Below are 27,611 nucleotides of genomic sequence, written 5' to 3'. Positions count from 1 at the left end.
ATCGATGAAAGTCACGGAGAGGGGCAGCCAATCCGCGAGCTCTGCCCCCCACTAGCACTAGTGGTTGCGTACCACGCGCATGATCTAACACGCACGCGGGAATAGAACGTCAAGGCCCGAATAAAAGAAAGAGATTGCAGAACCGAACGACGTAATTTCCATCCGCATGACCCTGAACTTCAAGTCAAGTCACCGTATTGGTTATATATTTATATATTTATATATAATGGGTTTACTTAAACACACTTACAATAAACAACACTTTATATACGTTTTAACTCTACTCTGTACCAACAATTTCCTTATTCAGCGATTTCCTCTCTATCATTACGTATTCATGTAGTCTATAGTTGTCTTTATAAATAATATATTTCATTTATCTATGTGTGTGTGATCATGATCATTTTAGCTGTAACTCTTACTCAAGGACTTTTCTTTTAATGTATCTTCAAGAGCAACAGCCAGTTGAGCTATAATATCATTCCTTTCTATAATTTTGCTCTGTTAAATTGATGATGATTAATGTTGATTTATCTATTGTTGTTTATTTTTTGTTCGTTATTTCTCAGAAAAATCTCTACTTGTTGAAGGTTTTCATTTTGTATAGTATAATTATTTATATTTATTATTGAAAAGTTTAAATAAAATTTTTTTTATGTACGGAAAAAAGAAAAATATAAAGATTTCAGATTGTAATTATTACAGATTTTGTAAGAATTAAATTATAAAATGTAAATATTATATTGAAAGCTCTGAAAGTTAACATTTAAAATTTGAATTTAGAAAAATGTTATTTCGAACTGTAATTTTTCTACTTTTGAATAAGGGAAACTTATTACTATTTTATGTAATTTTTCAAGTTTTTTTTTTTGTAGACTTTTGAATTTTCTAAAAAAATCTAAGCAAAATTTTTTGACAAATTGAATTAATAAAAAAATTTTTTAAAGGTTTAAATAATTAATTTATTAATTTAATAATGAAGGTTTTCATTTTGTATAATACAATTATTCATATTTATCATTAAAAAGTTTGAATAAAATTTTTTTTATGTACGGAAGAAAGAAAAATATAAATATTTCAGATTGTAATTATTACAGATTTTGTAAGAATTAAATTGTAAAATGTAAATATTGCATTGAAAGCTCTGAAAATTAACATTCAAAGTTTGAATTAAGAAAAATGTTATTTCGAACTGTAATTTTTCTACTTTTGAATAAGGGAAACTTATTACTATTTGATGTAATTTTTCAAGTTTTTTTTTTCGTAGACTTTTGAATTTTCTAAAAAAATCTAAGCAAAATTTTTTGACAAATTGAATTAATGAAAAATGTTTTTTAGAGGTTTAAATAATTAATTTATTAATACATCAAAATAACTTTGAAAAGATTTAGCTATAAATGAAGCATTTGTTGAATCAATTAGACATCAAATCAGGGGATTTAATTTAAAACGTAGTAGTAAGTCCTCATTACCCGGACTTCCCGTTTCAGCGTAGCATGACTGGATCCCTCAGCTCACCTTGATGAAAAATTGTGTGTAGGAAGGTTCTCACTTAATTCACGACGTGTTTGGATTTTTTTTCTGCTGATGTTTTAAAAGTATCGGTTGAATTTAAATTAGTTGCGTTGGAGTGTTTAAACAACGACAACAAGTTAGAGTTCTATTCATAGTTGAGTTTCCCGGATCGGTGATGCCGATGTAATAGTTATTTGTTGGAGATGGACGGTATGTGTATGCGGGCATCAGAAACTATCATGAAACTGCATATCTACAAGAGTGTGACGCCGCTTCGTGACTCTTACCCAAGGTCTCCCCTTTCCAATCTGATCGAAGGTCGTCCTCGTTGTCTGAAGCGCTGAGAATTAAACTTTTCATATTGAGCGCCGAGTTTTTCTTCTATTATTATTCTTTTTTTCCTTTTGCGTTATCTTCTCTCTTTCCTTCTGGTTATTCAACAAGCAGGTGCATTTTTATCGCGTCAGCTATTTTTTTAAAATTTTCTTCAACTACTGTACTAGAAGTAAGATTTTTTTATTATTAATTTAAAAAAATTTATAACAATTTTTTTGTTATAAATTTATAAAAATTTATAACAAAGGAACAAAATTTTCTAGTAGAATATTTACTTGCAGGCTTATAAATTGATATAATTTATTCGAATGTTATGTAATCATTTATGAGTTGATAATTATGAAATAATAATTATTAGAAAAATATTCCGGTGATTATATAATCGTCCTTGATGAAACGTAGAACAATTTTATTATGATGTTGAAAGAATATAATAGAAGTATGTGTTTTGAATGAAGATCATAAGTGACAGGCGCCAGAATAATTCATTTTCTGTTTTAGTTTCTGACATCACTCGGTAATAAAAAAAAAAAAAAAAAAGAAATAAACAACAAATTCTATCTATTTTTTATTTAAGCTTTCTTGAATAACATTCCTCGCTGTTCATCATCTATCATTGATCGTGGTATCATAAAATAATTATATATAATACATCAAATTCCTCGATTGCACAACTCCTCAATTAGAAGATAAATTAATAACAAAAACAAATTTTTAAGTAGCAGGTAAAAGAAATAAAAAACTTGATCGATAGATCTTAAAAGATAAAATTGAGGACCGGAATGAGGTGTTAGGAATTTTCTAATGCGATAAAAAAATTAATAATTGGTTACAGATTTTTTTACAGTCGTACATCAATAAGTAATAATACCCTTAAATAAAAAAACAATCTATAATATTTTTAGTTTGAATTATCATTAATGATGTGTTTATCAATTTACTCTAATTGAAAAATAATGTAAAATTTTTCTTAAATATTGTTAATTTTTTCTTCACATCTTTTAGTTAAATTATTTAATTTGGTAGTTGTATATTTGGCGCAATGAAAAAATTTACAATAATAAAAAAACCATAGCTACATTAAATTGCCATTATCGGTTACGGATTTTTTTTGGTTTTATAAAAAATCTTTATTTTCAAGGTTTAACATTTTACATATAAATATAAGTAATAAATATTCTTATAAAAACTTAAACTATAATTTTCTCAAATAAAATTTGGTTGTTATCTAATGATAATACTATCCAAAAATCCGTTATTAATATAATTTGTTACCTGTTCTATAAAATTTTAAATAGCTTTTGCTTAACGATAATAATTAATAATGCAATGGAAAAAAAAGTAATTAAAAAATCCATTTTAACAATAATGGTTATCGGTTGCAGAAGATGTATACGGACGGTCTACTAACTCTCCATTATGGGAAACATCCCGCAACCTTGGCTGCAGAGGTCGGGGCATGGTACAGTGGGGATCGTCATGTCGACGTGACCCTGGCCTGCGACGACGGCTCCGTCGTCAGGGCTCATAGGGTCGTATTGGCCGCAGCTAGTCCCTTTTTGGCTAGTCTTCTTCGCAACCCGGCGCTGGACCACGTTGTCCATCTGTCTGGTGTCAGGAGAACACAGCTTACTCACCTACTTGAGTTTCTTTACAATGGAGAAGCTCTCATACCCGTATGTATTTTTTAATAATTTTTTAATTTCGCTTTTTAATCGTAGACTGAAAAAAAAATTAATTTTATTCAAGAGAAAAATTTTGGAAGCAAGAATATAATTTTGAAGAGGGTAATTGTCTTGAATCAAGAAAAATTTCCTTAAATCTAGAATTTTTCTACTCAAATTAAGAATATTTTCTTCAAAATTATATACTTCGACGGTCTAATTGGCAATTGGTCTAACTCCTTATTTTTTAGAGGGTGATTTTTTGATATTTTGATGTAGTAATAGTTCGATTATAATTTATTTGAATGATTCTAACCAAAATATTATACCTCTATTAAATATTAAATGGTTTTTTAAAGTGATAATGAATTTCGAACTAATTGTATTTTCGTACAAATGGAAGATTTTCTAAAATGGAGTTAGACAATTTGCTAATTAGAAAGTCGACTTGATTCAAAAACATTTTTTTCTATGTAAAATTCAATTTCTGAGAACTTATTAAATATGAGTATCTATTTATGATTTCAGTCGTCAGAATTAACGCCTCTGAGAGAATTATTTGAACTCTTACAAATAAAATCAGAATCATTTGATCCAAACCAACCACAAACGTCAACAGATTCTGATTCATTAAGGATACCAACACCACAACCTTCTGAAAGTCAAGAGAGTTCTAGTTATGAGTCTCAGTATGACAGCAGGTCGTTAGTATTACCAATTGATAAAGATATTTTTATTTTTACATCCAAATAAAACTCAATAAAAATAATTTATTTATTAATAAATAAAATTATTCAAATAGGCAATCGAATAATCCAGCGGACTGCTGTTCCGTGCTAATAAAAAGTGAAGGCTGTGATGATGATCCAGAGCAGGATGTCGATGTTGAGGGCGTTGAAGGTGACGCAATATTGACAGACAATGGTGAGAGCAGTATCGAGCCACCAAGAAGGAGGGATAGCTCGGATCCAGTAAACCTTAGTCTAAATTCCGGTACCTCGACTAAAAGTGATGGGTCCCATGAACTTTCCCACTTGCGGTAGGCACTCAATTTTTCAATAAAATTATACACGCACGAAAAAAAAAAAACTCGAAAAGTTACAGTATAAAATGTAAAACTCCCGTCGTAATCAAAACTAGAAGAATTACAGTTTGAAATAATATTTTTCTAAATTCAATTTTTTAATTTAATATTCAGAGCTTTCAATGTAAATATTACATTCTACAATTTAATTTTTATAAAACTAGAAAATCGAGCTCACTTTGCGCGCTTCTGTCAAAATGCTTATTATCGACAGTTAAATTATTAAATATTTTTATAAATTTTACTTATTGATATTTAACCGTTGCTATGGTAAGAGTTTCCATAGTAAGCGTTGCTATGATAACCGTTGCCATGGTAACCGTTGCTATGGTAACAGTTTCCATAGTAACCGTTGCTATGATAATCGTTGCCATAATAAATGTTGCCATAGTAACCGTTGACATGGTAACCGCTGCCATAGTGGTTACCATAGCAACGAAAAGCGACAACAATGAAAACGTCACATCAACTTTTTAATAAAGGATAAATATTTAACCGTTGCCATGGTAACCGTAGTTATGGTAACAGGCCATAGCAACTGTTGCTATGGTAATCGTTGCTATGGTAATCGTTGCTATGGTAACCGTTGTCATAGTAACCGTTGCCATAGTGATCACCATAGCAACGAAAAGCGACAACAATGAAAACATCACATTAACTCTTTAATAAAGGATCTGTAATAATTACATTTGAAACTGTAATTTTTCCAGTTTTCATCTCGAAGCGCTATGTTGTATTATATACTGTAATTTTTCGAGTTTTCTTTTTTCCGTGCGCAATTATTCAATGACATTTATCGAAACAGAATTTAAGGTTTATAATTACCGATCGGTTGATATCTTCAGGTCGGACAAGATGCTGCTAGAGAGGAGAGAGTCGCTAGAAGAGGCGGAAGAAAGACGAAGACAATTAGCAGCGCGACTATCTCTCGGATTAGAGCCGGGAAAAAGAAAACCCGAGGAGATACCTCTGCCGCCAGCGGAGGCGTATGTCGTAACACCTCATCGCAAACGTAGACCGGGATTCCATAATGCACCTGCACAAAACCCGGCATTCGTGCCGTTCAATCCGGGATTTGAGACACCGAGGAGACTCGCTGCCCCACATCCACTCAGTGTTTCCGCTCCACCCTACCTGGTAATTTTTTTTTTTTTTTTATTTATTAAAGAGATCCAAGTACCCTGCTAGTGTAAAAAATGTCTATAAAAAATAATACGTAGAAATACTTTTGTTGTGCATCTTAAAATTAATTAAAAAAAATTTTTTTTTATTTAATTATTTAATTTTAATGCTTATTATTTTTTCAATCAAATTCAATGAAAATAAATTTTTTTTTAAATCATTAATTGTATTAAATTCTTAACCAAATACACGGCTGGCGGAATCTCCATTTTACATGTACAAATTACAATTTTCAAACCTAATTATTTCATTAATTAAATATCCCGGAAGCTTACTGTTTTTTAATTTTTTTACTAATTATTAGGCTACGTAGATTGAATTTAAAAATTTTCAGGAAGTTTTAAAAATTTTACTACCTCGCTTGGATCTCTTTAATTGACAAAAAAATAGTCAGTTAATAAAAAAATTTGTTTTTTTAGCAGGACAGGTCAGTAACGCCTCCAGGAGCGTCTCACAGGCCGCCCAGCGCAGACCCAGCGTCGGCGGCGGGCCTGGAGCCACCATGGGGTGCTTGGACTCTTCCTCCAGCGCGAGCCCCGCCACCTCCCTCGGCCGAGGACCCGCCGAAATGCACGCCAGTTCGCGAGTACCGATGTACCTACTGCGGCAAGCAGTTCGGAATGTCCTGGAACTTAAAGACTCACCTGAGAGTTCACACCGGCGAGAAACCATTCGCCTGTCGCCTCTGTGTCGCCATGTTCAAGCAAAAAGCTCACCTCCTGAAGCACCTTTGCTCTGTACACAGAGGCGTTATAGCTGCCCCGGATAATACCTTCACCTGTTGCTTCTGCTCCCTCAGCTTCGACAGCCTCCAAGAACTCATACGACATCTCTCCGGACCGCACAACAATCTTCTTCTCAGTAAAAACCTTCACGACTAACGACAGTACTAAAGATCTACCGGTACTTTTAATTAATAATTATTTTTCGGTACGAAAAAAAAAAGAAAATTAACCCTCGTAATTCCTACGTATTAAACGTACGGATGAGTATTTATTTTTATTTTTAATTGATAAAATAAATATTACCGGTAAGATCTTTAATTATTTAAATAAACATTGACAATAAAATTGAAACTCAAATATTATTTATTGCGAGATATTAATTAATTACCTCAGATTAATATAATATAATTCATTGTATTAATGAATTTATTTTAAAATTTATATTTATCTGAGATTGAGCAAACAATTAATCACGCGAAAGTGGAATTTAATAAGAGTAATAATTTAATAAATTAAAAAAAAAAAAACAAAGTATTGAATAGATTAATAGATGGTAAATAAATAATTAAATTCATTTACCAACAGATTTAATTATAAATCTCCGAAGGATATATGACTTGTTTGAGCAATTAATTTATGAGATAATTAGTTTTATAAATAATAAAAAATAGAGATAATAATTAATAATAATAATAATTATTGATATATTTAAACATTTAAATTGTAGATGTTTAAATATTGTAAAGATTCTCTTGTAAATAATGTTACATAATTTTAGATAAAACAAAAATAAATGGACATTATTAATTATTTATTTATAATAATGATTATACAAAGGGACCAACCGACTTTCCACCGATTTTTTCGTCTTAAGTAGTTAGTAATTATTCCTGCCTATCGTCTCATTTTAAAACAGTAGTGAGCTTTTAATTTTTAAAACGAGTCTTTTTTTGTTATTGTTATTATTATTTTTATTAACAAATTTATAATGAAAATAATAATAACAGATTAGTAAATGATAACCACCGAATTCACAACCTCACATTATGATAAAAATAATAAAGCTGTTGCTAATTATTATTTAATCAATAAATCATTTTCATTTAAATAATAATTTTATTTTTAATAAATTCAATTAGATTATTGTAAAACTTTGTGACCTGCATGCGACATACGTGCCTTGTTAGGTCCAAATTAGGTCGATTGGGCAGTGATTTCATGTGTTCATAGGCTTAAGTGTGTACGAAAGTATGCCCACTTTAATAATTACGTTCATTAAATAGGCAGGTTAATTTAGTAATTAATTAATTTATTAGCTGTTAAGTAAACGTAGAGTTCAATAGGCATCTATATACATATATAGACATTTATTTATGTATGTATATGTGTATAAATTATTAGCAGTAAGCCCGAATAATTAATTGTTACGGTGACATAACTTTGACGCAGGACGTCAGTTTTTTTTATAAATCTTCAGGTGCCTTCAATTAATTGGCCTTTTCTCTTTCTATTTGTCAACATGTCCCTTTTGCCTCGTGTTTTTTGTGAAGAATGTCTTACTAATTTAATGTAAAAATCGGAGCGAAAGTTTTGAAAAATTTTTAAGTGTTTTGAATTAAATAAGACACAAATTTTATGAAAAAAAAAATTTTTTTCCTTTAAACTGATAGAAGGATTTTTTAGTATTTAAAAAAATTTCTTTGTATTTAAGCAATCATTTCTTATATATCATTTCTTAATATTTAAAAAATATTTCTTCATATTTAAGAAAAATTTCTTAAATACTAAGAAATATAAATACTAAGAAATATAGAAATACTAAGAAATCATTTCTTAAACATCATTTCTTAGTATTTAAAAAATATTTCTTAGTATTTAAGAAATATTTTTTAAATACTAAGAAATATAAATACTAAGAAATATTTCTTAAATACTAAGAAATATTTTTTAAATACAAAGAAATTTTCTTTAATGCTAAGAAATTCTTCTATCAGTGTACAACACGGAAAGAACAAAATGACACTGGATATCATCCCAGATTATACTCAGTGATATCTGTGGTGAAAAAAAATTTCAGATACACTGATAAAAAAATTAATTTGACTCAAGAACCAAAATTTTGAACCAAAAATATTATTTTGAAGGAAATAATTTTTTTGAATCAAAAAAATAAATTCTTGAGTCAAGAAATTATTCTTGATTTAAGTTATTTTTTTTTGTCTCAAAAATTTATTTTCTTGACTCAAAAAAATCATTTTCTTCAAAATGGCATTTTTAGTTCAAGATTTTGACTCTTGAGTTAAGTTAATTTTTTTATCACTGTAATAGCTAAAAAAAAGCCAGATTATACTGCGTGATATCTGGATTATACTGATTGTTATCTGGATTACACTCATTGTAATCTAGATTATACTAGCTACTATCTGAAATTTTTTTTCACTCAATATAATCTGGATGATATCCAGTATTATCTTGTTCTTTCCGTAAATATATTTCAAAAATTTTTTTAAATCAAAAATTTTTTTTTGAGGTCTTGTTTTTTTAATTCAAGAAAATTAAATATTAAATTTTTTTAAAAATGGTGTCTTTATTTTTTTCTTGATATTTAAAAATTTTTTATTACTTTTGAAATTACAAATTTTGTTTGGTAAGAAAAAAATTGTATTTTATAAGATTTTCTGTACAAAAAAATTGGCCGTAAAAAAATGATTAAATTAATAAAAAAAAAAATTAATAGAGGCAAAATGTACAAGAATTTTGAATAAAAAAACGTATCGTGCCGCGAAATACCCCCGCAGAATGCATAATCAATAGTGCACATAATAAATAATTATATGTAATAATAATATTAATAATAATTTTATCTTCCGAAGCAGTACACCAAAGATATGTTCGTAGGACCGTTTCGAGGGATAAGTAAGTTATTTTGAGTTTGTTTTAACTGTAAACGAAAAATGCTATTTGGAAGATGAAATTTGATAAAAAAAAGCGACGAGACCTGAGTTAAATCTTGTGGATTTTTACATACGATGCCTACGACAGATCGTTGTACACATATTTAATATATATAAATTAAAGGAAAAATAAATTGATGATTAATAAAATTTTCTAAAACTTTGTAATACTTTTTTGTTATGCATTCTCGTTTGATCTATTAATTAAAAGAATTAAATGTCTAAATTGGTTTTATTTCAGTATGATTTTATTTTGATGTGAAGAATTAAATTGATCCGAAGTGTATGATAACAGAGCAGGTTAAATATTCGCACAATAAACACAATGTGATAGTAAATAATAAATAAATAAATTATTATTGTTTTAGAAGTACGCGAGATTTGTAATCTTATTCGCAGGCACGTTAACACGCAGTTATAGCTCTTAAAAGTGGTTTTTTCTTTTGTTTGTATTTTTTTGAGTCTAGGATTCTTTTGAACCTAAACAATTTTAGATTGTACCTACTATGTAGAGATATTCACAGTGTCGATTAACGACATAACTACTGTATATATATAAATATAAATATTATTATTAAAAATTTATTTTACCCAGATATTCATTTTAATTTTTCTAACATTTATTTTTAAAGGATTCATTTTAATAATTGCCGAAATTTATTTTATTTCAACTGTGGAAAGAAGGGGATGAATTCAAAATTTTATTTTATTGATTTATTTATAATTAAGAACATCTGGGTAAAAGTAATGTAGTTGTTAAGTATTTTACAAGCGAAGTTATCTTCGTATGTTGTCTTAGTATTCATAGATTTATAATAAAATAAATTAATTAAAAAAACAATCGTTTTATTTTATTTATTGACCTTTTAAAAAGTTTTTTGCTTACTCTAGTGATAAATTATTAACTAAAATATTTAATTTTAAAAATGATTTCTTTATATTTTTGTCAAATAATTTACTTAAAGAAAATTGTATACTGATGAAAAAACTTACTTGATTCAAGAGAAAAATTTTGAATTGAAGGATTAAATTGTTTTTAATTAAGTTAGAAAAATTCTTTAATCATATTTTTTAATTTAATAATTTTTCCTTTTTATGAAAGACCATCAACCTTGCAGTCACTATGAGACTTGTGAACTATAAAAAATTAAAATTTTGCTTTATTAATTAATGACTTTTATTAAATTGCACTGTACTTTCTTAAATATTGACGTTTTTAAAAATATAAGCTCATCCCAGTGTTACGCTCATCAAAAGCTTTCATTTGAGTACCCACATGCATTTTGATATATTTTTTATATATACATATATATAATATATATAAATATATCAAAAAATGATGTGAGTACTTAAATGAAAGGTTTTGATGAGTGTAACATCGGGATGAGCTTATATCTTTAAAAATGTCAATATTTCACAAGATAAAAGGTCATTTCTTAATTATGTATCTAGAGATTGAGTATTTTTAAATGCAGCCTAAATACTTATCATAATAAATTGACAATCGGTGATAATGAGATGAAACATTAAAAAGGCACAAATTCAAGTCAAGACCTTTGCAATGATATTAAATTTCACTAAAAAAACCGATTTTATTTTCCTTCTAACCTTTCGTGACTTTTTAACTATAATTATAAGAAATTTGCTTTATTAAATAATGATTTTTGTTAAATTGCACTGTACTTTCTTATATTGACGTTTTTAAAGATATAAGCTCATTCCGATGTTATACTCATCAAAAGCTTTCATTTGAGTACCCACATGAATTTTGATATATTTTTCATATATACATATATGTAATATTTATAAATATATGAAAAATTGATGTGGGTACTCAAATGAAAGGTCTTGATAAGTGTATCATCGGGATGAGCTTATATCTTTCAAAATGTCAATATTTCACAAGATACAAGGTCATTTCTTAATTATGTTAAATTGCACTGTACTTTCTTAAATATTGACGTTTTTAAAGATATAAGCTCTCATTCCGATGTTATACTCATCAAAAGCTTTCATTTGAATACCCACATGAATTTTGATATATTTTTCATATATACATATATGTAATATATATAAATATATGAAAAATTGATGTGGGTACTCAAATGAAAGCTTTTGATAAGTATAACATCGGAATGAGGTTATTTCTTTAAAAATGTCAATATTTCACAAGATAAAAGGTCATTTCTTAATTATGTATCTAGAAGTAGAATATTTTTAAATGCAGCCTAAATACTTATCATAATAAATTGACTTTCGGTGAGAATGAAATGAAACCTTAAAAGGCACAAATTCAAGTCAAGACCTTTGCAATGACACTAAATTTCACTAAAAAATTGATTCTATCATATGACTATCCCGGAAACAATATTTTTCTTATTCTCTTAATAATATAAATATTTTTTTTTTCTAAATAAACTAAAAAGATTTTTTCTTGAATAAATTAAATTTTTTATCAGCGTTTAAATCCTAATTTTAAACCCAAAAAATTCTAATAGTGCAATTAAGGATCTAAAAAATTGTAAGCTCACATATGAACAAATAAAAATTAGTCAATTGCAAGTGATTATGATGAATTGATTAATTTAGTGCTCGTCTGTCTAACGGTTAAGAATAGTTAATCTCGCTGTCGGAAGAAAAAAAAGTAGAGACCGTTAACAGCGGGCTCAACTCCAGCGAAGCATAGAAGTGTATGCAAAGCACACTACACGAAACTTGGATCGGTATTGAGAGGAGAATTTTATGCAAGTAACGATTCCACGATAAATAATTAATGTCCCACGAGCTAGCAGTCACAGACACTGACACTAGTGTGTACATTGTATATTGTTGATTTCCTGTTGTATCTCTCCCACTTAGAAGGGCAAGAGCACCGGCCACCTGTACTCTATTATGCTATTCGAGCTCCAGTCGGTCCTGTATAAATCTCAGCTATTTATGGAACTACTGGTACATCCCACGAATCAACAAGTGCAATTCTATTTGCAATACTGCTGAATTAAATATCGCACACCCCAGTGGGGTATTATTAGAACTTTTATTCCAAGAAACTCGCTGTCCTTCGTTTCTTTTCACTGATAATTATTTCAATCCAACGATTTTATGCGCTAAAGTTTAACTCAGGCTTCCTTAAGAGAAAAATAATTTATAAATTTAAAAATTAAAGCCATAATTTTACAAAGACGGATGCTTAGTTGTCTTATATGGATGATAATTTACACACACTCATAAAGTTAAACTTGAAGAGCAAGACAAGACAAGAAGCGAAGAGAAGAGACAAGAGGGCTTTGACCAGCGTACCAGGTTGTCCGCAAAAGTTCAATATACTCTCCAGGACTGGTAATTTTTTATCACCATGCGTTTCTTCTTCACGACACGCGATCTTAACCTCTTAAATAAAAAAAAAATAAGTAAAAGTATATTCAAGGTAAACAAACAACATATTAAGAGCCGTATAATCTTCGGGGATTTTTTGCGGAAAAATTCCATCACTCCAAAGTATCAAACAACTATTGTATCGGTTCTTTAGTCGGCTGCCCAATTTTATAACACAGTAACTGCACAGTAAAAAATTTTGCGTCATTGCACTGATAGAAGGATTTATTAACTATTAATAATTTAATTTATTTGAAGATAATTATTTCATTTATTAAATTTTAATAAATATTTTTTAACATTCAATAAATATTTATTTAGGAGGAAAGTACATTTATTAATAGTTAATAAGTATTTATTAATAGTTAACAAATATTTATTAATAGCTATTAAATATTTTGTTGAGTGAATTTATTTCGCTTGCAATGTCATATGATATGAAGATTGCTTGTAAATGAAAATCATCTTTATAAATTATTTGCATTAATTATATTACATTATAATAACGTTTATTGTATAATACCAAATTCTATCACAGCTCATAATTATTTTTTATATTTTTAAATATTAAAAACGGTAATTTATTCAGTGAATTTAATTATTATTATGTATTCCAGCTGTAGGGTTATAAAAAGAGTCAAAAGAAAATTGCTATTTTAGCTTTTTATTTTAAATAAATATTTGTTAACAGTTAACAAATATTCATTAACCATTAATAAATATTTATTAACAGTTAATAAATTGTACTTAATAAATTACTTATTAACTGTTAATAAATATTTGTTAACTGTTAATAAATATTTATTAACATTTAATCAATCATATTTAATAAATAATTTATTAACTGTTAATAAATATTTATTAAATTCTATGATGTTAAAAAATCATTTATTAACAGCTAACAAATCTTATTAAATATAAACAAATCCTTCTATCAGTGTGCGTCAAAAAATTTTGTATTCAATATTTAACACTTTTATGTGTAAATTTAACATTTACTGTCATAAATTAATACAAAAAAGTGTTAAATATTTAACATAAAAATTTTTTGACGCATTGACGCAAAATTTTTTACTGTGTGGAAAATTTTTATACCTGATTTCTTATGAAGGTGAATTCAGCAGACAGCTAATTTTTGAGAATTTGTAGATTTATTTTAACTTAATAATTGTAAAAAAAAATCTAAAAAATTGCATAGAAAAAACTTCTCTACCAATTAAATTGTTTATAAATTATTAAAAAATTATCAGGTGTCTGTTAAATTCACACTCACGATTTTTTTCAGTATTGTTGCATAATAATACTGTTATTTGAGAGTTTGAGTGATATTAGGCCCGTATATTACATGATACAAGATTTGCGCTCTTAAATTACTTTTATAATTTGCTTTAATTTGAACAAAATAATCTTGTTACTAATTATCAAATAATTATTTACACCTGGTGCTGTCAAACTAACTTAGTGGCTGTATAACAGCATCACTTGGCAAAATATCAACTTAATAGTGTTAATTATGTGCAATTGCTACAACTTTTATAATTATTATTATTATTCTTATTAATTAATTATTATTAATTAATTTGCTTAATCTTAAATTAAAATAAAGATTTTTAATTGTTAGATATATTCACCCAAGGTTGGTATGAGTGCTCATACCGACAATAATGTGGTGAAAATAAATAATAAGTAAAAATTAAAATTTAAAGAATTTAATAAATAAAAATTTAATGTAAAATTTAAAATTAGTCTAACATCAATTTGGATCGGGGCTAATGGCTTTGAAAATATAGAACTCTTTAATTAGTAAAAACACCGATCTTCGGAAAAAATAGTAAATTATTCTTATTATTAATATTATTATTTTTTCTTTTCAATTTTATCAATTACTATTATTTTTTGTTATGGTTTGCAATTGCTAACAAATCAATGGTCTACTCATTTAGCAATCTATCTATTAAATTTATAATCAATATTGATATTTATAATTAATATTTATAATTAATACTAATATTAATATTCTATTAAATATGAAATCACTATGCTAGCTATAAGTCATCTTGTTATAAATCAAAAAAAATTTTTTTATATACTAACTGTTGTATTATTAACCCTGTTAATGGCCCTAGGCCGTTGGGTTTGTTTATTTAAATAAAATAAAATAAAATAACTCTTAGACCTTAATTTCAAGTAATTTTTCTTAGAAATATTTATATTCAAGTATATTCTATTCATAAATCAAATTTTATATCAATTTGGCGCGCAAACTTTTTTTTAATAAGAAAAATAAAAAAGAATCCTAAAATTGTCAGTTACTGTGTTTTGAAATTGGACATCCGTAATAGTAAAAAGAAAAGTTGCCGCGTAGCTTTCCCAAATTAACGGGCTAGAACCTCTCCAAAACTATTAGAATGTAATAAACGTACGTTTTTTTTTTTTTTTTAAATCCGTTAATTCGATAGATAAATAACGCGTCATGTGTCCTTGTAATTATGATAATATTCTCAAATAACCGGTAGAGATGTTAAGATCTTCAGCTGATAATTAACTTTATTTACAGAGGTCATTGGACTATTGAGCAATAGAGGCTATTAAAAAGGGCACGTGAACGCCGAGAAAATTATTTAAATGATTATAGTAGAAGTAGATTATTTACTCGAGGAAATACCATTTATGATTAATTTTGTGAATATAAACAAGTAAGTAGCTGCTAAATTTATCATTTAAAAACACAATTAAATTAATTACTTACTAGCAACCTTGCAGTCACTATGTGACTGCCGAGATTTGTGAACTATGGATAAATAAAATTTTACTTTATTAAATAATAACCTTTGTTAAATTGCACTGTACTTTTTTAACTATTGACGTTTTTAAAGATACACAGAAAAAATTATTTACTTGAATCAAGTAAATAATTTTGAAGAATTTCATCTTCTTGATTTAAGTAGGAAAATTCTTAAACTAAAAAATTTTTCTTGGTTTAAGTAAATTTTATTCAATTCAAGAATTTTTCGTCTCGATTCAAGACAATGAAGCTCTTTAAAATTATTTTCTTAGTTCAAGAATTTTTCTCTTGATTCAAGTTAATTTTTTTTTCAGTGTTTATACATCCCGATGTTACGCTCATCAAGAGCTTTCATTTGAGTACCCACATGCATTTTTGATATATTTTTGATATATACATATATATAATATATATAAATATATGAAAAATTGATGTGGGTACTTAAATGAAAGGTCTTGAGGAGTGTAACATCGGGATGAGCTTATATCTTTAAAAATGTCAATAGTTCACGAGATACAAGGTCATTTCTCAATTATGTATCTAGAGATAGAGCATTTTCAAATGCAGCCTAAATACTTATCATCATAAATTGACTATTGGTGAGAATGATATAAAACCTTGAAAAGGCACAACTCCAGGTCAAGACTTTTCCAACGATACCAAATTTAACCATAAAAACCCATTTTATTATATAAATACACTGTCCACAAAATTTTGCTTATTCTCTTAATAATAAAGATTAGAAAAAAAATTTTTTTTAGATCTTAATTTAACAAATAAATTTTATTATTAAAAAAAAACTTCTAGCTAAAATAAGCGGAGCTCCACTTATTAAGTATATTTACTTTATCTTCTTGACATTGCCATTCTCTTGTACTACAATAAGCACAACTAATCATATGGAAATATTATCTAAAAAAAAATTCTCTATTCTCTTAAAACAATGAAGCCTCGAGACTGAGATGAGTATGCTGTTGCTTAGGATCTATCCGTAGCTCGGATTGTTTACTGTCTGATAATTGAGAAGACAGTGAAGTGAAGTGCAGCGTGCATGAAGGATTTGCTGGCCGATTGACTCAAGACCGGTACCGTAACCTAAGACTGCGGTAATGTCGATGGGACTTGGCTTAACCTGGAGCCCAACCTGGTAGTTAGCTTGTTAGTATATTTTATATATCTGTATATAAATGTCTGTATATGTATAGAAAGGACGAGAAGAAGGTATGGGGGAATAAAGTGTCCGGTCAACGCACCCCGCCTTCTTTGGATAATATATAAAAGCCACGGGGATTGAGCATCCTTACACCAGATCAACAAAATATGCTGAAGAAGATACTCCTTGTTGCGTTTGCCCTGACTGCGGTCAGGGCTCAGGTACCTAGCTTAGGATGGTGTCCTGATTACGTACCTATGGCTAATTTTGATATCGGAAAGGTATTTATAATTATATTTACTCTTCATTATCGCCGTATTTTTATTGGAATAATCTTATTTATAATTCATTAAATTATTATTACAGTTTCTAGGAACGTGGTACGAAGCCGAAAGATATTTTCAACTCTCAGAAGTAGTGTCACGTTGCGTGATGGCTAATTACTCCCGCGGTCATGATAATAAATTGCGTGTGAGCAATGAAGTTACCAACAGATTGTAAGTAATTGCTTAATTTATTATTTAAGTCATAAGCCATTAAAATGAAACATTAATCGTTGTTTAATCTAACTTATCACTTTTATAACAACTTCATCTTTTATTAATAAGATATTATCATATCATAATTATACACACTTAGTAAAATAATTTATAATTTATAATTAAACAGCTCATAAATTTATTCATCTGTGTTTGTGTTTAGTACCGGAATAAAACGTGTTCTCGAGGGTGAGATAAAACCAGCGGCTTCTAAAGCTGAGGAAGGAAAACTACATATTAGATACACAACTGTGCCACTAACACCGGAAACAAATTATGTAATCTTAGAAACTGATTACAAGAATTTTGCTGTTTTATGGAATTGCAATGGTATTGGTCCTTTTCATACACAAAACGCCTGGATTATGACACGAGCGCGTATTCCTCCTGGCGACGTTTTACAACAGGTAATTTATATTAATTTGAAAATAACAGGATTTTGAAATTTTGAAAATCGTAAAAATTGATATTTTTACTACTTTAATTTGGTATAATTACTGAACTAGACGAAATATTAAAATTCGGTAAAATGCATCGTAAAGCTCTTTTAATAAGCTTCAATTGTCACTCAGAAGTGGTAATAACCTCAATATTACTCTTTTTAGAGTTCGTTTAATGAAACAGTTTTACTGTTGCAGCCGTTTTAGAATTATTGTCTGCATCATAGCTTAATTATGATGTAAATTCAATAATTACGATATTGATCAGTCTTTCGTGTAATGTTTTCGGGTAGGTCGTCAGTAAATAATATGTCGCAAATTAGTTCTAAATATTGTTTTCTTCAATTAAAATTTTTGCCGGTTTCAAAATTCTGATTAACTTGGAAATTATTGATCCTGAGCAGTTACTTAAAATTTGGACATTTATAATTCAAATCTTACAATCTTTACAATTGTTTGGTAAATATTTGAGAAACTTTTTCTTCACAAGATTATTTTTTTTACAAAATTTGTTCTAAATAGTTTTAAATTTATTATTGAATTTTACCCCATGAAAAAAAAATATAAAAAAAATCTATTTCGAAATACATAAAAAATATATTGAAAATCTATAAAATATGTATCGTAAATATATTTTTAATAACTAACCTTTGGCCGATTTTCATATATATTTCATATATTTCAAATATATTTTAGATATATTCAAAATATATTTTTAGCTATGTTTTTTTTATGTCTTTTAAGATATATTTTGAATATATCTAAAATATATTTAAAATATATATGAAAATCGGCCAAAAGTTAGTTATTAAAAATATATTTACTATACATATTTTTTATATTTTTTTTTTCGTGGGGGTTGTTTTCAATTCATGAATTAAGTTATACATTATTAGTATTTATATTATATTAATAAAAATCAATTTTTTTTATTAATTTTATTATTATAATAATAATTATTATTATTATTATTTTTTTTTAAAGGCTTACGGAGTATTGGACAAATATAAAATATCAAAAACTTTCTTCGTAAAAACTGATCAAGAAGATTGTGCGTTTTTAGACTCTCTGGGATCAACTGAAAAGCCAATAGCACCTCCACAATCAGACATCCCCGTAGAAGAAGCTCCTCAACAGTTGAGGTCAGCTATTACGCCTGATAAGACGCATGTCAATAAAATCAAAGACACGGAAAAAAAAGTAGAGGAGCCTGTTGAAAAAATAGAGCCTACTGTTAATGTAAAAGCTGTAAAAACTGACGCTCCGGAAAAAATTGAGGAAGGAAAAGAAGATGAGGAAAAAAAAATAATTGCCGATAAGAAAGAAGCTATTGTTATTAAAGAGGTTAAAGACGAGCCCACTGATAAGGAGTCTGAGGATAAAATTACTCCGGTTAAAGTTCCGGAGGTGATTTACAAAAAAAGCGCGGAGAAAAATGAAGAGAAAGAGAAAGAAGAAAAAATAATTGAAAAAGAAGAAAACAACACGGAGAAAGCGGAGGCAATTGCTGCCGAAATACCGAAATTGGAACCTGTTGCCGAGACACCTGATTCAAAGCCCGAAGAACAAGCCCCCAATTCTCAAGCGGATACGCCAAAAGAGGAACTCAAAAATGAGAACAAAGTTTGATTGATTGGTTATTTTTAATTTTATTTTTAAGCACGAATTTTAAAGTATAAGTAATGTTTAATCATTGATTAACTGTTCTCACTAGCGGTATGAGATTATAAAACCGGTCGGTTGTCAAGTTCAATGTTACTTTCTTAGATTACGTATTTAGTTTGTGTAGACTGAATGATGGAGAGAAAGAGTTGAAATAAAAAATAAAAAATAAAAAATGTTTTAAAAAAATTAATGTTAAAAAATGTACAAAAAAAAAAAGAAAAAAATGTGAATAAATTGTTACATAAAAATTATTTATTTAAATAATGATTTTTTATTTCTATCCAAACATATTTTTAAAAATTTTAGAGACTTTATATTGCTCATTGATTTATTTAGTACTTACATAAATAATACATATATTTTTTTGCTCTGAAAATAATGAAAAAATGTGTTATTAAATTAACACATCATAAAAAATCTAAAATAAATTACTTGCAGCCAATGTGGCAGTGAAAATTACCACAAAATTTGCAATAAATTTCTTCCGTGTTCATAAATAAAAACTCTACTTACTGTTGAGAATTTTAAATTACTATTATTATTTTTTTTCTATTATTAAAAATGTTTGAGTACTAAATCAAGCTAAAAAAAAAGAATTTTTTACGATTGATAAATAATGAGCGTGGCCAATATTTTGCATAGTAAAACAATAAATAAAAGAACAAAATACTTTTAAATTGAAAGCAGTATGAGGTTAAATAATAAATAATAAATAATAAATGTTATGGATGATTGGAAGATTTAAAATTTGCGGTACGTCTGTCGGTGTTTATTGAACCCCGTCGACATTACCGTTACTGACCTACTCACTGACAAAACATCTACCAGCGGAGTTTGTTGGTCGTTGGTCTCCAAGGCCAGTTTGAGATACAAGTTCATCCGAGAAGTACGTAAGAGTTGTTAAATATTTCATTAAAAACTAACGCTTATTTATAAAACAACGATCAAAACCCCGCGAATAATCGGTCAAGGTTTATTCAGACGCAGAATCATTTTATTATACCACAGGTTATTGACTGTTTATTTAAATAATTTAATTGCTTATTCATTTATGAGGTTTTTATTTTTGTTTTTGGCGAACACTGTGCTGTTAAGTGTTTGTATTTTTATTGTTGATAATTTAAACTCTGCATAATTAATTACAGAATTCACAAAAGGTTAGTCATGTTTTTTTTCTGGGTTCCTTTGACGTTGTGTTTGATGGTGGGCAGTATTAATGCATTGTTGCCGACATTTGGAGCCTGCCCTGATGTTAAGACAATTGAAAAACTTAATGTTACTATGGTATGTCTTATTATTAATTAGTCAAATAATTTTCTTTTTTTATTCTCATTGTTTTATTTATTTATTTTTTATAGTTTTTCTTTTAATATTTCAATTTATTAAATAACTAACAATTTATCCTTTAGTATTTAGGTAAATGGTACGAAGCTGAGCGTTACTTTTCAATAAGTGATTTTGGAGCTAAATGTGGAACTTTCAATTACAGTAAAGAAGAAAATGGGTCGTTAAAACTATTAAGTTCACAAATATCCTCACTGTACGTTGAATCTCTTTATAATTCTGTGATATTAAACTAAATTGTGCTTAGAACACAATTTCATAAAATTTACAATTAATTTTCCTTCGCAGAACGGGTGTAGAGTCGTCAATAGTGGGACGCGCAAGACCGATAGAAAGAGCCGACGATCCTAAATTTACTGTATCATACCCATCGCTACCGATCCAATACCCCATGCCTCATTGGGTTCTGGGGACTGATTATGACACTTACGCTGTGCTGTGGAGTTGCAGTAATGTCGGTATTTTCAGGTAAATAAATGAAATCAATTGACACACTGATAGAAGGATTTAGTACAGAGTACTAAACTTATTTAGTAATAAAATTTTTATTCATTTATTTGGGAGAAACAAATATTTTGTACACATCAATATTATTTGTTACAGTTTAATAAATGATTTCTTTATATGAACAAAGCCTTATTACATGAAAATAAATATTTAGTTCCACCAAATAATATTTAGTAACAGGTAGGTACTAAATATTTCTTTGGCAAGTATTGTCGGTACACGGAAAGAACAATAACCAACTGCACATACTCGTATAGTATACTCCGTGATATCTATAGTGAAAACAAATTTCAGACTATAGTCAATATCCTTCAAAATATACTAAATTATTTTTGGACTGTACTCAGTGAAGTCTCCGATTTAATCGATTAATTTTTCTGGTTATATCGCGTAAAATTTCACGGGATATAATCTGAAAAATTATTTCATGTAAATTAAATTATACTCGGTTGAAATTTGGATTATGCCCACGGTGACTCCGCCAATTTTTTTTCTAGCGCCTGCGCACTTAGCATTATCATATCTATTATGTATTTTAAATATTAGGTTAGTCAAATATTGTTTTAAGTAATTATTACATACATTAAAAACATTTAAGGAGCATTAATGCACAATTTTTCCGATAATTTGGGGTTAAAAATTTTTTTTTTCTTTTCTTAGACTCTTCGAACTTAAAAATGTTAGGATAAGAAAAAAATATTTTTACATATCAAAATATACAAATAGTCACACACTCATATAATTCACTGATTATATTTTAATTAATGTCCAATATGCTGATTGACTATAACTCACAAATTATAAACAGCACTTTACGTGCAGGCGCTAGAAAAAAAAATGGCGGAGTCACCGTGGGCATAATCCAAATTTCAACCGAGTATAATTTAATTTACACGAAATAATTTTTCAGATTATATCCCGTGAAATTTTACGCGATATAACCAGAAAAATTAATCGATTAAATCGAAGACTTCACTGAGTACAGTCCAAAAATAATTTAGTATACTTTGAAGGATATTGACTATAGTCTGAAATTTTTTTTCACTATAGATATCACGGAGTATACTATACGAGTATGTGCAGTTGGTTATTGTACTTTCCGTGTAGATGGCTATGCTTTGATTCCAATGTTTATGAGATACATAACTTATTCACTAACTCAGATTATTTTATTCAGCTCGATTTTCGGAGATTTATCAAACTTTTAAAAACACACATACTCCCAATAAATGGCTTCTATTTATGTCTTTTTCAGTGGAGTTTAGTTTACATTCTTCAATTTTTCTATTATTGATTTGTTAAAAACTTGTTTAATTTTTAATTTTATAAATGTCTTAAACAAAAAAATACAATTTAAATGAATGAGATTCTGTTCTTTATAATACCTTATATTTTTACTTAAAATTATTTATTTTAATTATTTTGATTTATTTCAAGTTAAAAAGTCCGGTTACACGCTAAAATTAGTTAAAAAATTAATTTCTTTGTTACCGATAAACGATTTATTGAGTACCAATAAATCGCTTGTTAAATATTACTAAATATTTATTTAGTGGAACTAAATGGGCTTTAATAAATGATTTAGTAGCTATTACTAAATATTTGGTAATGAAAGGTTTGTTACTAAATCATATTAAATAGAACTAAATCCTTCTATCAGTGCACGATGAGAAAATTTCAATAATTCTGATATAAATTGGTAAAGTAAGAATGTAAAATTTTTTTTTGATTTTTAGCATGCGGAGCGCTTGGATTTTGACACGAGAAAGACAGCCACCGGTTCCAGTTCTCGAGCAAGCGTACAAGATTTTAGATAAAAATCAAATTAGCCGTGCTTACTTTTCGCGCACTGACCAGAAAAATTGTCCAACAGTAACAAATTAGTGTGATTTTATTCTTGTTATATTTTTAATGTCTTATTTATTTAATTATTTATTGTCAGCTATTTATTAAAAATAAAGTATATTTATTGGATTATTTACGACTTTATATTTATTAAAAAATCGATAACTATGCAAAGATATCTATTTCTGTTTCCGCCTGTCAATTATCGCTACCTATATGTTATTTAAAGCCGCTTTTTTATAAATAATTAAGATAAAAATGATAAGTTCTCTTCCGCGGTCAAGAATATAAAACCCGAATTTCTGAGCTTACAATCCATTCTTATTTCACCGCCGACATAAGTTAAAAAAAAAAAAATGTCCGCATTATTTAACTGCTGCATATTATTTTTCTGTTTGGTCGGTGGGAGTTTCGCCCAAATTTCACAACTTGGATCATGTCCAGCCGTACAACCGGTTCAGAATTTCCAGCCACAAAACGTAATTTTTATTTTTTGTTTTATTTTATTATTTATTTCTATTGTTTTATTTTATATTGTTTATTTTATTTATTTATATTGTTTTATTTTATAATTTTATTATTTTACTGTTATTACTTATTATTATACATATATAATTACTGAAATTCTAATGAATTAAACATTTTTTACGTCAGCTTTCAGGAATGTGGTATCAAGTTAGACGCTACGACAATTTTTACGACATTAATGAAAGATGCAATCGTGTCAATCTCACTATCGGGTTGGGTAATAGATTGAGAATAAGTGAACGCTCAGTCAACACTCTGTAAGTAATTATAATTGTTAAAAAAAATTTTTCCGTAGTTTTTCTTTTCGAATAATTTAATATAATATTAATAATACCAAAATTAATAGCTCTGGAGAACCGATAACAACGAATCTAACTTTAACTCCAGTAAATAGAGCACAGGCTCAATACAGAGTCAGACTATCTGTGTTCTCAAGACAGACTTCTCTCGTGACTCTCTTGGATACTGACTACACCAGCTTCGCAATATTTTACATGTGTCAAGACTTCGCTAACACTCGGTAATTTTTACATCAGATCATCAATTTTTTATGACACTAATTGATAAATAAAACGATATTTTTTTAGCCTGGTTTACCTTTGGATAATATCACGTCAAAGTACTCTTGGTCTCAACACATTGGGAAGACGTTTGAGAGTTGAGGCTGCCAACAACTTGCCAATCGGTGAACTGCGTACCGTTGGTCAGCTTAATTGTCCAGCATGATATATAAAATGATTATTTGATCCATATCAATAAAATTGTAATGTGAAAATTAGTTTTGAATAAATATCAATGCAATTTATTTTTTGTTAATAAAATTATTTATTATTCCTTAATTGACGATTGTCAATAATTAATAATATACAAATTTTTAATTTTAATTAAAAATTTAAATTAATTATTAATTTAATTTAATTTAATTTAAAAAATAATTGATTTAAATTTTAATATTATTTAGATAATAGTTTCAAAATGTTTATGCTTATTGAAGCTCAAATTTTTTGTACAATAAAAAAAAGAAAAATAATTACGCCGGCAAAAATTTCTTGGTTCAAAAATTTATTGAAGTAAATATTTAAAAATTTCTAATTTCTTAACAAAAATAATTATTAATTTCTACTTATGTTATAATAAACATTAAATTAAATAATTCAATTGAATTATGATTATCAAAAATGACACTAAATTATTCTACATACTATTTAAGAAATACTTTAATTTAATACTTAAATTTTTTAAATATAATTAAAACTCGTCTACATTCTATTTATTTATTTTTTTTTTCATATAATTTCTTTCTGTTATCGTAAAACGAGATATCATTAATTTTATTCTAAACAGATGTAAGAAATAATTAAAAATTATTTAAAAAAACTGCAATTGCATCATTTAATTCTAGACAGCATATTATTACACTTGAGCAAATATTTCAATTGTACATTGAAGTATTCATTCTAATAGCGTTTAAGATGTGATGTTTCACTATAATAAATAATAGAAACTAGATCTTGTTAAAAACTGATCAAGCTTCCGCGACAATAATTCAATTCGACAACATAGTAGTTGACATTGAAAGGTAATATATCATTTTTAACCTTGAAACGCATCCAGGAGATAACAAAACCACGCGGTTCGCTGAGCTGTCATCAGTTCACCCACGTATTCATCGTAAACAGTTACTCTTTATTTTCATTGTTGTATTATACTTCACTAAACATTAAAAACAAAGCTTCGACTCATAATAAAAAGACATTTATCTTTTTCCGATCCATAAAGCTTCAGTTGAATTATTATATCCAAGTCCTTGCAACATATTTATTAAAATAAATGACATTTATTCAATTATTTTCGATTTAATTTAATATTCACTTAGATATTTATAAATATGCAAAAACTTCTATTTTTGTCCAAAGAAATCTACCTGTCTGTCAATCATCGCTATCTTGTATTTCAAGTTATTATTTTATAACTAATTACTTATTGTAATTCTAATTACAATTCTAAATGATAAGCTGCATGTCCACGAGTATAAAACCCGAAATTATAAGCTGAGAACTCACAATTTAAACTCAAGTATTCAATCGATACGTCTATTAATTTAAATAAACTCAAAAAATGCTTGGATTATTTTACTTTAGTGTATTATTTATTGCTGGTACATTTGCTCAGATAGCACGATTAGGACCTTGTCCATCTGTACAACCGGTTCAAAATTTTCAGCCTCAAAATGTAAATTTATTATTTATTTCGACGGTCTAATTAGCTATTTGTCTAACTTCTTATTTTTTAGAGGGTTATTTTTTAACATTTTGATGTAGCAATAATCCAATTATAAATTATTTGAATTATTCAAATCTAAATATTATATCTTTATTAGATATTAATGATATTAAATGGTTTTTTAAAGTGATAATAAATTTAGAACTAATTGTTTTTTTTTTTTTTTTTTTGTATAAATAGAAGATTCTCTACAATGGAGTTAGACAATTTGCTAATTAGAACGTCGATTTATAACCTGCACAGAAAAAACATATTTCTTGCACTAAGAAAATTTTAAGGAAGACATAAGTTATTTTGGAGTAAGAAGAAATTTTCTATTTTGATTTCATTCAAAAAATTTTTAATTTTCCTTAATATTTTCTTGAGTAAAGAAAATTTACACTCCATTCAAGAATTTTTTTTTTTCAGTGTGCACACAGAAAGAACAAGATTACACTGGATATCATCTTAGATTATACTGAGTGAAAAAAAAGCTAGTATAATTCAGATAATGAGTATAACCCGGATTATAATAATCGGGATTTTTTTAGCTACTATCTGAAATTTTTTTTCATCACAGATATCACTGAGTATAATCTGGAATAATATTCAGTGTCATTTTGTTCTTTCCGTGCAGATAAATGAACTTTGAATTTTTTTTATTAGATTACAGGGACGTGGTATGAGGTAAGACGATATAATAACTTGTACGAACTTAATCACGTGTGTACTCGTCTCAATGTGACCGCAGGACCAGGTAACACATTGACATTAACGACACGTTCCATTAATGGCCTGTAAGTTATTATTTTTTACTTAAAATCATACTTAAGGTAGTATTACCGTTACCACAAGAGTCAAATCTCAAAACCTTATTTGATTAATGCTTCACAGCATTATTTATATTTGTAAAAATTGCTTACCGTAAGATGGACGGTGTGGCTTAATGTATATAGAATAAGCGAAAGGAAATTTAGTATAGACCGGATAGCTCAAATGGTAAAGTAGCCGACATATCTTCGGAAGGTTCTGGGTTCGAATCCCAGTCCGAGCTATCTAATAATTTTTTCTCGCATATTCTATAAACTCACATTAAGATGATCCTCTCTACATTCCTTTCTCAATCCTTTCCTACCAATATCCTGTTACGTGAATGTGGAACGCTTCACGTAATAATTACCGTAGCTCCTATTCTTTCCCGCTTCACAGCATTATTTATATTTGTAAAATGCTTGCCGTAAGATGGACGGCGGAGTTCACGAAATGGTCCACATTTACAAGCATGTGATTTTTGTGCAAACAAGCTTGTAAATCTACTTCTGTAGTACGTTTCTGTTCTTCAGAAACTGTACTTTCAGAAAATCCCCAGGGGGTAGAAATTCTATTTAGTATAAAAGTAGTTATTTCACAAATAAGATGTTAGTAGTAGATTTCCTTATACTAAATCGCGTTGGAGAACGAGAGACAGAGATAAATTTTGAATGTTTTTTATTAACAAATATTCTCATATTCTCTGAAACCATACTGATTGTAATTAAATATAATTTAGATGTTATTTTCTCTCATTGTCTTAATTTTTATAAGAATCTGAATGTCCAGTTTTGTGAAATGCTGCTTGAAATTCTAGTTCGGGGGCTGTATCAGATTGGTCGGTGACAGGAACTCCAATAGGTAACATCTCAGTCCCACAATACAGAGTCAATGTATC

General features: G+C 27.9%; 4 protein-coding genes across 7 annotated transcripts in view; all 4 read left to right on the top strand.

The window, feature by feature from the left end:
* The window catches only part of LOC123260075 (transcription factor Ken), a 48,442-nt gene extending 41,682 nt beyond the window's left edge, over positions 1–6,760 (top strand). Inside the window, exons 3-7 of one of the 3 annotated variants that reach the window (XM_044721008.1) lie at positions 3,237–3,527; positions 4,044–4,219; positions 4,318–4,554; positions 5,445–5,736; positions 6,201–6,760. In XM_044721008.1, coding sequence (XP_044576943.1) covers positions 3,240–3,527; positions 4,044–4,219; positions 4,318–4,554; positions 5,445–5,736; positions 6,201–6,662 — 1,455 coding nt within the window. In that variant the 5' untranslated portion in view covers positions 3,237–3,239 and the 3' untranslated portion in view covers positions 6,663–6,760. The remainder of the gene's footprint in view (positions 1–3,236; positions 3,528–4,043; positions 4,220–4,317; positions 4,555–5,444; positions 5,737–6,200) is intronic. The other 2 variants (XM_044721024.1, XM_044721017.1) reach the window with 2 other exon arrangements.
* Positions 6,761–16,909: 10,149 nt separating this feature from the next.
* LOC123269406 (probable serine/threonine-protein kinase kinX) lies at positions 16,910–19,416 on the top strand. The gene is made up of 4 exons (XM_044735096.1): positions 16,910–17,054; positions 17,140–17,270; positions 17,476–17,719; positions 18,737–19,416. The coding sequence occupies exons 1-4, from the start codon at positions 16,941–16,943 to the stop codon at positions 19,379–19,381; spliced, it is 1,134 nt and encodes a 377-aa protein (XP_044591031.1). The 5' UTR covers positions 16,910–16,940; the 3' UTR covers positions 19,382–19,416.
* An 810-nt stretch (positions 19,417–20,226) lies between these two features.
* On the top strand, positions 20,227–24,446 carry LOC123269420 (apolipoprotein D-like). Of its 2 annotated transcripts, none has more exons than XM_044735117.1 (8): positions 20,227–20,303; positions 20,563–20,701; positions 20,827–20,957; positions 21,050–21,229; positions 23,005–23,592; positions 23,768–23,898; positions 23,988–24,161; positions 24,229–24,446. In XM_044735117.1, the coding sequence occupies exons 2-5, from the start codon at positions 20,582–20,584 to the stop codon at positions 23,150–23,152; spliced, it is 579 nt and encodes a 192-aa protein (XP_044591052.1). In that variant the 5' UTR covers positions 20,227–20,303; positions 20,563–20,581; the 3' UTR covers positions 23,153–23,592; positions 23,768–23,898; positions 23,988–24,161; positions 24,229–24,446. The 2 variants fall into 2 exon arrangements, with proteins under 2 accessions (XP_044591052.1, XP_044591041.1); XM_044735106.1 differs by having other exon boundaries at positions 20,259–20,425.
* On the top strand, positions 23,777–24,367 carry LOC123274263 (apolipoprotein D-like). Its single transcript, XM_044741835.1, has 3 exons — positions 23,777–23,898; positions 23,988–24,161; positions 24,229–24,367. Exons 1-3 carry the CDS (start codon positions 23,777–23,779, stop codon positions 24,365–24,367), a joined length of 435 nt encoding a protein of 144 aa, XP_044597770.1.
* Positions 24,447–27,611: the final 3,165 nt, after the last annotated feature.

This window comes from Cotesia glomerata, linkage group LG1 (genome assembly GCF_020080835.1).
Source record: "Cotesia glomerata isolate CgM1 linkage group LG1, MPM_Cglom_v2.3, whole genome shotgun sequence".
Classification (NCBI taxonomy): Eukaryota; Metazoa; Arthropoda; class Insecta; order Hymenoptera; family Braconidae; genus Cotesia; species Cotesia glomerata.
The sequence above is the reverse complement of the archived record's forward strand: the minus strand, read 5'-3'. Positions and strand labels throughout refer to the sequence as shown.

Bases quoted from the DNA above. Each gene is read 5' to 3' on its own strand.
- LOC123269406 (XM_044735096.1), top strand. From the start codon at position 16,941: ATGCTGAAGAAGATACTCCTTGTTGCGTTTGCCCTGACTGCGGTCAGG. The intron at 17,271-17,475 runs GTAAGTAATTGC...GTTTGTGTTTAG, and splicing joins AATGAAGTTACCAACAGATT to TACCGGAATAAAACGTGTTC. The intron at 17,720-18,736 runs GTAATTTATATT...TTTTTTTTAAAG, and splicing joins CTGGCGACGTTTTACAACAG to GCTTACGGAGTATTGGACAA.
- LOC123269420 (XM_044735117.1), top strand. From the start codon at position 20,582: ATGTTTTTTTTCTGGGTTCCTTTGACGTTGTGTTTGATGGTGGGCAGT. The intron at 20,702-20,826 runs GTATGTCTTATT...TTTATCCTTTAG, and splicing joins AAAAACTTAATGTTACTATG to TATTTAGGTAAATGGTACGA. The intron at 20,958-21,049 runs GTACGTTGAATC...TTTCCTTCGCAG, and splicing joins AGTTCACAAATATCCTCACT to AACGGGTGTAGAGTCGTCAA.
- LOC123274263 (XM_044741835.1), top strand. From the start codon at position 23,777: ATGTGGTATCAAGTTAGACGCTACGACAATTTTTACGACATTAATGAA. The intron at 23,899-23,987 runs GTAAGTAATTAT...CAAAATTAATAG, and splicing joins GAACGCTCAGTCAACACTCT to CTCTGGAGAACCGATAACAA. The intron at 24,162-24,228 runs GTAATTTTTACA...ATATTTTTTTAG, and splicing joins CAAGACTTCGCTAACACTCG to CCTGGTTTACCTTTGGATAA.